Raw genomic sequence first — 14,070 nt, forward strand, 5'->3', positions numbered from 1 at the left:
AGTGAAAGTAGTATTTTAAAAGTATTGAAATTAATCATAACACTCACATTCAAGGCAACAAAATGAAGCAGTATGGGCATGTTCATTTTGTATTCCCTGACTTTCAGAGATGACTTTTCAGCTTCAATAGTATTTTATTGTAGTTTAAGCATAACTTCAAAATCACGGTTACAAAATTCAAGTTGCCTTTGATAGAAAAACAAACACGAGTGTGCACGTAGAAAACCACTATTAGTAATCCATTTTATACAATAAACTTCTAGATTAGTAGAAAATGGAAAAAGTAACTAACTACATGACCTATCAAAAAACTATTCTATGGATTAAAGGAACATTTTCAAGAAAAACATATTGTAAGATTTTTTCCTAGGGTATAACTGATTTAGGGAAGATTTGTACTCACTTTCCTACTTTAAGAAGCTTCACATCTTGCTAACTGACTATACACAATTTTGTGAAAGGCACAAAAATATGTGAGAAGTTTTAGGTATTGCACACCTATAAAACCAAAAGGTGATAACTGGATCATTGAGGGGACCATCATATAAGTAGCTGTAGGTGTAAAAGCACCAAGGGGTGTGAAATGAGAAATTCGAATCTTAAACTGCATTTAAAGTTAAACTTTTTATAAAATTATTTAAGAGGCTTAAAACTAGTAAGCAGCAATATATACTGTATCAGTGGAAGTGAAGTAAAGTAAAACTGAGACTGAAGCTATTTAAATATCATAGCAACTTTAAATGAAAATATGTGATTAGTAGATTAGCAGTTTGGTCATTTATAATGTTTATTCAAAGAGAACGCACTGGGAATAGTTTAAAACTCCTTAGTTTAAGGTATACCCATAGGCTCACAAATGCTATGATATTTAAGACATTAAATAGTCTTAGGATTTCATAGACACACTTTAAAGAGTAGATCAAAAAAGTCTTACAATACTAGAAAAACGTATACATTAATTCACTGATTCATGGAGCTTTTTTCTGCTTTAAGTAACGAGGGACACTTTATTAAATAGATATATGCCCCTAAATCAGAAAACTTGCATCAAAAATTGATCCTGGATTACATCACAGTAAAATGCATGACACTGCTTTTTACCTCCAGATCCTAGCTGCTTGTAGAATCTGTATTCCAAATGTAGCTGTGGTGCTCTCGACTTCAGTGGCTCCTGATTTAAAAACAAAAAAAAACATTTAAAACAAAGCCTCTCTGCCAAAGCCTAAAAACTAATACATTAACCTACTACCAGCCAAACTAACCCTACTGCGCCAAGCCACATGGAAAGTTTGAGTATTTCTTCCAAAGTGACTGGTAATTAAGAAACTAAGAAACATAAACCTCAGTCAGGTGAGACCAGAGCACATAGGGACATTTACATCTTGTATTGCTGCACAGGACTGGGGTCCAACATGCAAACCCAATCACAGACCCACAATGGAATAGCTAAAAAATAATCTGTCTCTCCAAAATATGTGGGTGATGTGTCTTGCAGCTCTCAAAAGGTGGCACTGATATGCAGCTTAACAGATCAAAAAGACTCTCCACACACCTACTACACATGATAGAAGTATCTTTATAAAAAAAAAAGTTTTCTCTTAGGATCATGACAAAAAAATACCAAATCCTTCCACCAAATAGTAACAGCTTAGCAAAAATTAAGTAGCACCATTCAAAAAAAAAAAGGCACCAGAATAAGGTTGTAGGTTAAAATCTTTCTTTTCCCAACATAATTTACATAAGTTAATGAAATCTTAGTTCTGTGTTCTACATACTAACGTGGCAAGATCTCCTAGAATAAAGTGACATGAGATCAAGCACAGGAACACACAAGCAGCCTAAACGAAAGCCCTAACTAACCGAGCATCCCTTTGCAAAGTAAACGTACTTTATCCTAAGATTCTTAAAATAATTTCCTAGAACGTCTTTTAGAAGATATGCCTTGTTTCTTGCAATATGTAACATCTTCCAATGCATCAGTGATAATATGGACATTAACTGTGGATTATTCCCACACAGACTGCTCCTACTAGAATTGCAGCATGTAATTAGTAAGATTGTTAATATACTTATCAGCAATAACTGATACTGCTGGATGTCAATTTCCAGGAAAAGTGTGGGCAAGGTGCTCATCTCTTTTCTCACACCATCTTCTCCAGAAGCTGTTTATTGACCTGTGTTGTTTCCCAGTGGCACATGCAGGCCATAGAAACCATAAGGTAATGTGCAATCATGAGAAACTTAGTCCTCTCCCTCAACCCATCTCCCTCCAACACCTGGATTGCTGCTACTGGTACAGCCAAAGTCTCTGTCAGGGTACATTTATGCATTTGATTTTGCCAGGATGCCAAAGGTTGAGGCCCAAAAGTAAAGAGGGGCCAATCTAACAGTTTTTACAAAAACCAAATAGAATTTAATACATGCTTTTTATGCTCCAGAGCATTCACCCTAGCTGAACACTGAAATTCTTTGCCAAAAAGTACACAAGAGCTTTCTAAAACAAAAACGTGTTGATCCTTCATAAACTGAATTACTAAGGAGGACTAAGAGGGCCACCAAAAGGTCCTACCTACAGTTTATGAGGACAACACATGAAATTTATTGTCAAGTATTAAAGACAGATATCCCACAGCAAAACACTTTACTGTAAGCATGGGCCTAAGCAAGTCAGTGTAACTACCAACCTTTAGTACTCACCTTTCAGAGGTATAAGTAAAAGAGCTATGAAGCATGTTACTGGTTTTAACCTTTCCAAAAGCACACAGATTTATCTACGAGTTTGCCTGCAGTATTGTTACACAAGTCCGTTGGTAACAAAATATACCACACTATACATAGTCTCTAATTAAGGCTTGTAATTCTGCCTGCTAAGAGAAAAATACTTTACTCCATAAACTTTGCATATCCACTGAATATACTAAGAAAAGACACAAGCTTACAGGCAGTTTGATTTTATTCAATTATATAGTTTTGCCTTAACTGATAGTACATTAGCAACTCAATCACCACTCAATGTTATAAGATGCTCCCATAATAAGCATGAAAAATAGCTTGTATGTATTAAATTTACATAAATAGACACAAAAAAAATTGTCCTAGGGAAAAGATACAGCTTCCAATTTTTGACACACACATCTACACTTTTTCAAATGAATGCTTCTTGTTCTGGTCATCAGCAGGAAACGGTTCTGATAAACCTCCAGAAGGCAAATGTTCTCAGTCAAACAAGTCTACTTGACAACTGCACACCAGCCAAAGACTTAAGTTAAACTCTGTCTAGCAGAGAGACAATTAAATACTTTTACTCCAGTGATGGTGAAAAAAAATGTGGTAGTATGTACTTGTAGTCCATTTATTGGCTGACAGTATTCTGGATTGCCTTATTTTTGTAATTAGGCTTAGATATCTTCCTAACTGTTCAGTAACTCCAAACATACTAAGGAAATACAATCTTTTTCTTCAACAAAGCTTGTGAGAGGCCAATCACAATAAGCTCTTCACATAAAAGTTCTTTTGATCCTACACATCCCACTTAGCAGTATGCAGTGAACTACTGATAAATGAGAGAAGATACATAGATAAGGATAAATCAAGACAAAGGTATGTTAAATGTAATCTTCCACCATAACATATGAGTGAAGAATATACCACTGTAACTACATTTTTAAGAATAAGTCTAAAAAGCATATTCAAGAATAAAAAAAGAAATGGCAAATCATTGTTCTTCCTATTTTCATTAGCATTTCAGTACATTTCAGCATCTAAAAATAAGCTTGGAAACACATAACTGTTCAAACATCATGTTAATCCCAGAGGACTTTGAAGCCATCTCTGCTTATGAAAAGAAATTAGTGTATTTTGTTTACTTGAATAAGCTCAGGTCCTCACTAAACCATCCTGAAAAAACACTTCCAGGATTTCTGCAATGTTCTCTAAACAACCTTCACTACACTGCTTTTCCATTCAAGTCTAATTATTTCAGAACTTCTATATTAAAACCTAGATAGCTTCTTTTCCCTGCAAAAGAGCATTTTGCTTTCTTAATGGGGGTCTCTATGTCTTGCTGCCATCAAAGAACTAATGTGCAGTTTACTAAGCACCAGTTCCCTAAGCAGCAGAAACAGTTCCTTAGTTCATCAGAGAGGTTCTTTTGAACCAAGTTTTTTTCCCTCCTTTTTTATTTTGTGGGATGCTTATACATTCAAACAAAAGAATAAAGACACCTGAAATGTGAAACTCTTTCAAGTTCCTAATGGCGGGATTTTTGCTATTGTTTTTGTGCCGAAAACATGGAATAAACTACTCTACAATTTTGAAGATATGACACTTCCCTTCTAAAGAGCTTTGAGAAAACAGACAGTTTACTTAATCTAATCATAACGTTAGAAATTTTCAAGAACTCTGATGTTAACCCAAAGCACAACGTACACATTCAGCTATTACCTACCTGCTTTTCATGTTTTCAGCAACCCAGTGAGAACTCTTACTCAGTATATCTTCTGTCTCTGCTTCATTTTCTTAAGCAAGAGCAAAAAAAAGCTATTTTCGGAAAAAAATTCTTAAGAGGTAAGGCTCTTGTTAGAGGAAAAGATCAGTCTATTAAAAAGAGCAGCACTTGCTTTGAATTTACTACAGTGTGCTAGGGAGGTTCTGAAATCGTATCATTCTAGACTGCTGGTTTGGGTTTGTATGGTGGGGTTTTGGTAGTGGGGGAGGGGCTGCAGGGGTGGCTCCTGTGAGAAGCTGCTAGAAGCTTCCCCGGCTCCAAGTCAGACCTGCCTCTGGCCAAGGCTGAGCCCATCAGCAATGGTGGTAGTGCCTCTGGGAGAACAGGTTTAAGAAGGGGAAAAAACCTGCAGTGGGGGAGGAGATTGAAATGTGTGAGAAACCCCTGTGCCGATACCGAGGTCAGTGAAAAAGGAGGGGGAGGAGGTGCGCCAGAAGAGGGGATGCCCCTGCAGCCCATGGCGAGACGGCAGGCTGTCCCCCCCCAGCCCATGGGGGGAGCGGGGGACCAGATGCCCACCTGCAGCCCGGGGAGGAGCCCATGTCAGAGCAGGTGGATGCCCCATGGTCGTGACTCCATGGGAAATCCCATGCTGGAACAGCCCATGGGAAGGCCTGCAGCCCATGGGAAGGACTCAGGTTGGGAAAGTTCATGGAAGACTGTCTCCCGTTAGAGGGACCCCACACTGGAGCAGGGGACGAGTGCAGAGTCCTCCCCCTGAGGAGGAAGGAGCTGCAGAGACAACATGTGATGAACTGACCCCAACCCCCATTTTCCATCCCCCTGCACCACTGCAGGAGGGAGGAGGTAGAGAAAATCATGAGTGGAGTTGAGCCAGGAAGGACAGAGGAGTGGGGGGAAGGTGTTATAAGATTTGGTTTTATTTCCCATTATCCTGTTTTGATGTGATTGGCAACAACTTAAAATGATGGGTTTTTTCCCCAAGTCGAGCCTGGATTTTTGCGTGTGACCATAATCCATGTGTGATCGCTCCCTGTCCTTGTCTTGCCCCACAAGCTTTTATTTATATTTTCTCCTCCCTGTCCCACCAGGGGGGAGGCATGAGCGAGCAGCTCCATGGTGCTTTGTTGCCGACTGGGCTTAAACCACAACAACTGCAACAATTCTTTAAAAACAAAAAAGGAAGAAAAAATATTCCAGCCTTGGAACCAACTGCAATCTTCTTTCCACACACAGCCCACTTACTGTTTTAAGGATTAAAATCTTAACAGTTGAATGATCAATAAATTAAAGATTACAGATTAAAAGCAGCAGTGACTACCTCATAACTTGCTTTCACACAAAGACAGAAGGAAAAACTGATTTATTTCCAGAAGCAGCTCAAGCAGAAATTCCTTTAGTTGGTATTTGATTAGTGGTTAGGCATCCTGCAGAGGAGATAAGTTTGGGCGATGGAGAAATTTGTCAAAGGGAAAGGGAGGAACACTAAAGGAGAGAGAAGAGCTGAATGGGGAATATGAGGTTTAAGGGAAGTAGAGGGTCATGTAATAGAAGAAGTTAATCTAACAATAAATTAAGAGGTGAGCAAGAAAGGTACAGTTCATGTATACCAAATGGCTATTGCTGAACTACCTGATCACAAAATACCAATTTGTATACTAACAGACCAGCAGAAACATACAAACACCAGTAGACAGTGCACAACTGATAAAAGCCTATTAAAAGTCTCCTTTCAGTTCTTAAAAAAGTCTGTTCTAACCTTTCAAACTTGAGTATCTGCCCAACCAGAACAGGCTATAATGAAAGAAGCCAGATTAAGAGTAAGATCCTGGAAGTGTAGCCATTTTACCAGAATAAATATGCATTTACATATAAACTTTACACATTAAAACGCATACATTGTATGACCCTCAGGACTAACATATAAAAACTGTTTAAGTTGTTTCCTTACACAAGTCCTGAAGTTGCCATAAGCACCATAAACATACTTGTATAACGTTGTCCATGAGGGAAATATTAATTCAACACAATGAAAAGTTTAAGGCAAAACAGTAGTTATAAAATCAATTTACTTTAAACATCAGCACTCCTGCAAGCTGCTGTATAAATGCAGCCATTATAACTCATGCTCTTGAGAGAAACCCACACAATTCTCCTGCACTGGAGTATATGGTTACCAGTTATACACAAAACATCTGGCACACATGTCTTGCTGCTCACAAGAAAACAGTACATCAACAATGGAATGCCAGCATGAGGAATACAAATACAATTTTAAGATATTGCAGGAAATATATTACCACAACCGTAACTGGCAAGGGTAACTGCTCAAACTAGAATACATACATAATTCAAGTAACTCCATTCAGGAGGGCTAAACTTGAACTACAGCAGGCTCAAAACAGACAGGAAATTAAGAGTGCCTCATTTAGGATAACAAAACAAAGACTGACCATAGGCCTAATCACTGCTCTCAAAGCACAAAGGGAGTAACTGCTAGAGATAGGGAAAAATTGTTAGGCTTACATTTTAAAAGGGGAAGGATGGTATACCCCACAAGCAAGTACAACCTACCTAACTGTTAGAATAAAGTCCTGGCACTGTCTCAAATAGGAGAAGAAAACCAGCAAAAAAACAAAATTCAACTAAATCCTAGAACTTGATGTAGCTGCTTTTAACAAATTGAACCTTGGGACCCAAATCCCTTCAAATTTGGAAACAAATTCAGAAGAACTGAAAGATATAAAAAAAAATGAGAACGATATTAAAAGAACCCACTAGTTCTACCGGCTAATAAATGTATTTTTACCTTACAACGATGATGCAAGCTCCTGTGTTGGTTTTCACTATTATTCCTTCTATCTGTTGTTTATTGCAAAGACACTATAGCTTTTCAGACCACTAATGTAAGAGGACAACTTGAAAAGTTAACTACATATTCAGAATTCTTTAAGCACTAGTAGTAAATTAGAGACATACTTTACTACACTGGTTCTTTAGTGACTTCAGAGTAAGTTATTTAATAATGATACTTCAAGCTTTTTGCACAGCTGTAAATGAACAGCTGTAAGACTGAGTAATTTGTAAACAAAGTAAGAGTTGCCACTGAATAGTATCTTTGAAAGTTGAAATGGGTTGAAATAGTAGCTGAGTTTATTAGTAGTTACATATATAATAAAAATGTTTTTACCAAAACCCACTGATCAGATTAAAAAGTTCTCTTGCTCCACATCAAGTAATTAGTGTTTAAAAAAAAAAAAAAAAAAAAACCACTGTCTTGCAAACTATTTCTGAATGTACTTTATAGTAAACAGTCTTTAACTAGAGGAATTGTCAGACCATTTAAGTTTTACCAGACATACAAAGTAAGTTCAAGATACTTTAAATGAAAATTAATTTAAATATGGTATAACGCACACACAATAACCCTCAAAACTGTATCCAATATTACTCTTTCAAACCATAACTTGGATGTTTTTAAATCTGTAACTACTCATGAAGTAAACAGTTTTCTAAGCAAGGTAAATGTTACAAATATTTTTCAGAAGTTTAGTATATACATTTATAATGCTTTTTAGATTGCCCATCTAAAGCCATGTATTTCTGTTTCCATAGTTTACCTTCCACTTTATGGAACCAGAAATTCACCATACTGTGCTATGAAAAATGTTCTCTCCTACTGCAACAATAAGAAATTAATGTGAATCCTAAAATTCCTTCAATGACAAAAAAGTAAAAAAATGAATTTCATCTTGAAATACTTTGGTTACATAAACAGTCATTTACCAAGAAGTTAAAAGTATTCAGAAGCAAAACATGAAGTAAACTGAGTAGTTCTGATAAAAGATTCAGAAAAAGCAGAACAATGACGTATTAAAAAATACCCAAATTTACTGCGTTTGTAAGTGAAGGAAACATTTTACACATCATTACAAATAAAACATGTCTAGCAAAACAGATGTGCAAATACCAGTGATTACAGATTAAAAACAGTTTGGGTCAGGAATAAGGGTGTTAAAATACAGGCAGTCTGCAGACTCACATTAAATATGGTGTTCCTCTACTTACTGCACAAAAAAGGAATCTACTAGAAGACTGCTAAGCGTATCCTTGAAGAAGCAGTCAATCATCAACTTTACAAACATAGATTTAGCTCTCAAAACAGTGACAACAATTAACACTGGTTTCATTCAATATAGCCAAAGTATATCATTACATCTATGACTAACTGCTTTCATCTAGTCAGTTGAACACATACAAGACTACTAAGGATTTCAACTATGAAAATCAAACGATTATATATGAAAGGAAAATTCTGATTAGTTTCTTATCCCAAATCCTTAAAAAAAAATTAACTTACCAGCTTAATTGCCACATACTCATTTGTGTATAAATTTTTTCCTTGAAAAAAGAACAAAAACAAGAGTGTGAGACATTCGCTTTCCTGTTCAATTATAATGCCATTTAAACCTCAAAAAAGTCTTTGAAACACTTCTGATCTAAGATGGTAGGTATTCTGGTAGTGACTTAAAAAATGTGGCTTCATTATTCTGGTACCATACCTCAAAGAGAACTTCATTCGTGAATAGTGTAAGAAGTGGCGGTTTCTCTGAGAGAAAGTTTCAGCTATTTCACTGAGTTTGCAAAATTTTTATACACTAGAAAAGCTTGAAAATTGGTAAATTACTCTAAGTGGAATGTGATATCCTACACTTTCATATTTATTGCTGATAACTATTTAAAATTTATTTTTAAATTATCAAATGGTTTTGGAACACCAGACACTAATTACAGTTAGAATTAACTAGGGCTATTTTTTCCTCAATTCCATAATTTACTAAGCTTAAAGTCAGGACAAACAGGGCGAGAATATTACTGAGTTAAATGCTTACACCATTTGGAAAATGCATATGCTGCTTTAAAAGTGATTCTGGAACTGGTTAAGAGTATTTCAACAAGCATTACCTCAAACTGTATGCAATGATTACAATATTAAACAAGCTTTACAGTTGTAAAATTAAAAAGTAGCAGATAAAGGAAAAAACTAGTTGTCACTTCTGATACTTTTAGTTTCTCTACAGTCATCAAATGAGCTTAGTGTGTATTATTTTTAATGACAGTCCTACTTTTTTCTCTGCAGTATTACTCAGGTCTGAATTTCCCATGTTTAGGTCAGTTTTGTTAATGAAATCAAAGAGGGAAAAGACATGGACCAAGACAAAATAGTTCCCTGTGAAGACAGTTACATTTATAGTCAAAGACTATGATCTCAGCTCTAATTCTTCTTTTTAAAAATAGAGTACTCTTGCAAAGCTGAAAAAAAGATGGATTCAAATCATGTGTCTGTTAAAGGATCAATCTACAACAAGCAAGATACCTGAAGGCTGTACAATAGTAAACACAGAAACAGCAGCATGCCCTAATTGGACCACCAAAAGAATGGATAATTCCAAGACCTATCCAGGGACTACAGTGGAAATTCAGGCATCTTAAATAGTTATTTCTTATCTTATGATCATTTGAGCTACATTTTTGACAAAAAGTGTACTTTTTTTTGAAGTTGCTTTTGTGTCTTTGCATACTATTACAATCTAGAAGACATTAAAAGAAACTCTTGCAGAGGCCCTGCTCATTCAGTCTATTAGATACATAAATCAGCTACTGGAGTAGCTAACAAATCCAATTACAGTTAAGCAACTGGATATTGGGTTTCAGTAGCCAAATGCAGTAATGACAGGCTTATTCTGAAGAAATATCAGAAGGGACATTATGATTTTCCATGTGGTGAATCAAGACAGTTGTCTCTTTAAAATATGGAAGACAGCAGATTTGACACCACTGTTGATCTATCTCTAAACACAGAACAGGTAATGCATAATGCATCACATGCAGCAGCAACAAGCTTTCTTTTACTACCCCATCAGTTCATCTTAACTGTAACTCAGAAGAGCCTTAATCTTAACAGCTAAATATTCAAAACAATTTAGTCCTTGGACAGTTAATGGTTGCACATCACAGACACTCATTTGCTACAGATGGCCAATTTACCATTTGATCCACAAGCCACTACAGAAGTCTGGCCATTCTGTTCTTCTCAGGAAGAACTACAATGGCTACCGATTCGTAACTGAATTTTTATCTCCTGAAGTGCAACTTCAGCACTCCTTAACAATTTTATTCCTCCTTCAAGTCTTTAAGATTTGACCCTAAGACACATGACCAAAATATATTCCAGTTTGCAGAAGTACATAAGACAATTTAAGACCTTGTATACATCTTTGTAGGAAAGATGCCCACTTTAAATTACTTGCTACTGTAGTAATGTAAATGCAAAAATAATAAATCTACATCAAATCTGCAATACTAATATTAAATCCTTCTTTCAGTAAATTACACTTAAAACATCTTATCCCACAAATAACAATAAATAAGGTTCTGAAATATCTACTATATATGCAAAAAAAAGCAGACATTAAAAAGAGTAAGCCTTCACCTGTCCTGGTTGCTGTTGCAGGACAGTACACTACACTATTATCTTCCTCTTATTTCTTTTACTCATTTGTCCTATTTTATTTCAGTACTATCAGACTTTAAGTCTTAACTACTCTAAAACTGTATTTAGAACCGAAAAGATGATTTCACTCTGTATCTCCTGCAAGCAAATGAGTTAAACTGATACTGATCTGAAACAGATAATCAATTCTGTACGTTGTGATCACTTCAAGATAACAGACAGGAAAAAAATTAATTGTATTAGTTTACAGTTGCCTTCAGTAGTAAATGTGACATTAATTATACTGGCTTGATTTAGTTCATGGAGAGGTTTAAAAGAAAAATTATCATTCAAAGCCAGTTTAGAATAGGTTAGGAGAAGTTGAAGACAGTTTCAGCTTGACTTGTGAACTGTAGAAGCACATACATAACACTGTAAAGGTCAAAATAATCAATCTTGTTTAACTTTCAGTAGGAATAACAAGAGCACGTCTTGCTCAGTCTGTGTTAAATTCAGTATCCTCCGTCAGAGCTCCAGCGATATTCTCTTTCATCCTTCTACAGTATTAACATGCTAAGCTTGTTTACATTCTGACTCAAACTAGATATAAGGCCCCCAGAAACCACTATATTAAAAACATGTTATATTTTATGCATGTTATAAACATACTTATAACATGTTTATATATTTTATGCAAGCACTATATTGAAAACATTGTCTGAAGGACAATAAGTAGTATTTCTATCAGAGGCAGAAGATCAACAGAAACACAACACCTACATAGCCCACCTATTCTCAAATACCCTACTTTCAAACCCATCTGTCTTTAAACCTTGAAACAGTGCATTAACTCAAGGCTTCCAGGAATACTGGAATAAATTCTTGTCATTAAGTGTCAAGTTATATTTGTTAACACATACAGAATTCCCAGATCTCGAAAACTCTGGCTAATCATGCTGTTGTCATGGAAATTTAAATCACCAAAACTAAATATGTACCCTTCCAAAAGCATAGACCCATCATTTAGTGTCTATTTTAATAAATGGTAAAATTTCCAGCTTTTATGCCCAAATTCTTCAAAACTCCACAGGTCTTTCTCAGTCTGTCCCTTCTTCATAATTTGATTTTCATCCATCTGTTCAGCAAGGAACTAAGTGTCTGAATTACCCACCTCCCAGATTCTCTCTACAGATAGATTCTCACTGCCCCTGTGTAACAGCAGCTCACTGTTTAGCCTCACTACACTGCTGCTGATGGAAAGGAAACCAAGGAATCCCAAGAGCTTACTGCCATTAAAAAAATCACTGTAGTGTCTGCAAGAGATTTCCAAGACCACAGTACTATAAGCTGGACTTACAGGACGAGGACGTGTTTCACATACACTTAGCCCCAAACACATCTAAATGAACTGCTTCAGGAAGCCAGGAAATGTAGCAAAACACAATAACCATGAAGTAATTCCCCATGTCTTGGAAGACACAACTGACCGAATTTAGGACAGCACTGCACACAGCTACAAAACACTTTTAGTCCCAGAAAGTCTCCTGCTGTGGAGATTCTTAATATGTGATAGAGCTTGCATTGGCCGGGGTCAAGCCACAAAAGATGCGCAAGGCAAATTTAACCTACCTGAAGCTTAAACTAGTTTGAAGAGCTGTGTGGTGTGTTTATGTAGACATTTTCATACCTAGACTGCATACAATGGCCTTGAATAATGTAAACTGAAATAAAGAGACAAGGATCTTACCTAACCGTAGTTCTCCAAAATTACCACATCCAATTTTTTTGCCAACTCTGAAGTTAGGGCCAACCATTAACACTCCAGAATTTGAAGAACCAGTTCCACGTGGATTATGGCCTGACCTCCCACTAGGCCGTGCAATTCTTTCATCCAGCTTGTCCTTGTCTTTCTTTCTGTTATCCATGTCAAGTTTATGGTACTCCACTTTGATTTCTTCCTCTTTTTAAAAATCAGTATAAGCAAAGTCCAATTGGACAAGGTGAGAATGAAAACATCACCAGTGAAGTGCCCAGCTGGTTACTGTCAGTAAGCAGTCAACAGCAGCCTGTTCATCCCATTCGCAAAGCCTTGGTAGTATTCTGTAGTAAAACTATATCTCCAGAATGCACAACACCACCAATATTTACTATTATTTGCAGGAATTCTGTTAAAGAAAAACAAAAATTATTCAACACAGTAAGATTCTTCTACAAAATTAACTCTCCCTTCAACTAGTCATACAATCAAGCTGTAACTAATTATATTTGCTTTACAGAACCTCTATGAAAAGCACTACTGTAAGGTTAAAGCCTCTGATTCTAGCACATAATAGCAACAGATACTGGTGTGACTGAAGTAAGCTTATAAATCTCAAGGCTTAATGCAACAGGTATTGTCAAAAAAAAAAAAACACCAAACAAACAAACAAAAAAAACCCCAACAAAACCCACCAAACCCTATCAAACTACTTCCTGAGTAGATAAACACACTTAAAATCAACATTTAGAAACTCACTGCAACTTATGCCAGCTCTGCAAAAGAAAGAGTTTTATTTCTGGGGGTTTTTTCCCCCGAGTAGTATCTGTTGATCTATGGAAATGCTCAAGCCGAACAGTTATTGAAGTTATAGAAAGATATTCAAACTTGAAACAATTCCATTATCTTTTCTGATTTATAATTTCCGAGATGCAGTTTATCAACTCATGGCAGGGCTACTTCAGTCCTTTCAGTAACTCCTAGAGTCTGAAAATAAAATATATTTACTTATTCTCTCCTGCCCCATTCAATTATGTCATAAATATGCTTCCCCACTCCCCTTATCCACCATTTAGCATCACTGCCTAGACACAAATTCCTACATGGATTCAGCAAAACTTGCAAGCTAGCTTACTACTGCAATAAAAAATCCCGAGAAAGCTTTCATTTTTACCTCGCCCGTAAGAATAGTGTATATTTTTCTCTATTTAACAACAGTGGTTTAAAAACGCAAAATTCAGAAGACAGTCAGCTACTACTTCAGCAAAATTTCAGGGTGACTTAAATACCTGTTCAAAATTATTTTGTTACGTTTGCTTCAATGCTGGAAATACCCTGTAGTGAAATAAAACA

The 14,070-nt window shown here is 36.2% G+C and overlaps 1 protein-coding gene across 4 annotated transcripts in view; it reads right to left on the minus strand.

Annotated features, from left to right (window-relative positions):
* CSNK1G3 (casein kinase 1, gamma 3) overlaps positions 1–12,886 on the minus strand; it is a 61,343-nt gene extending 48,457 nt beyond the window's left edge. For all 4 annotated transcript variants that reach the window (XM_010561686.1, XM_010561685.1, XM_010561684.1 and 1 more), the window contains exons 1-3: positions 12,709–12,886; positions 8,829–8,869; positions 1,102–1,171 (exon numbers count right to left, since the gene is read on the minus strand). In XM_010561686.1, coding sequence (XP_010559988.1) covers positions 1,102–1,171; positions 8,829–8,869; positions 12,709–12,886 — 289 coding nt within the window. The remainder of the gene's footprint in view (positions 1–1,101; positions 1,172–8,828; positions 8,870–12,708) is intronic.
* Between the last annotated feature and the right edge of the window lie 1,184 nt (positions 12,887–14,070).

The sequence above is a fragment of the Haliaeetus leucocephalus genome, unplaced genomic scaffold (genome assembly GCF_000737465.1).
Source record: "Haliaeetus leucocephalus isolate CR32 unplaced genomic scaffold, Haliaeetus_leucocephalus-4.0 Scaffold150, whole genome shotgun sequence".
Taxonomy (NCBI): Eukaryota; Metazoa; Chordata; class Aves; order Accipitriformes; family Accipitridae; genus Haliaeetus; species Haliaeetus leucocephalus.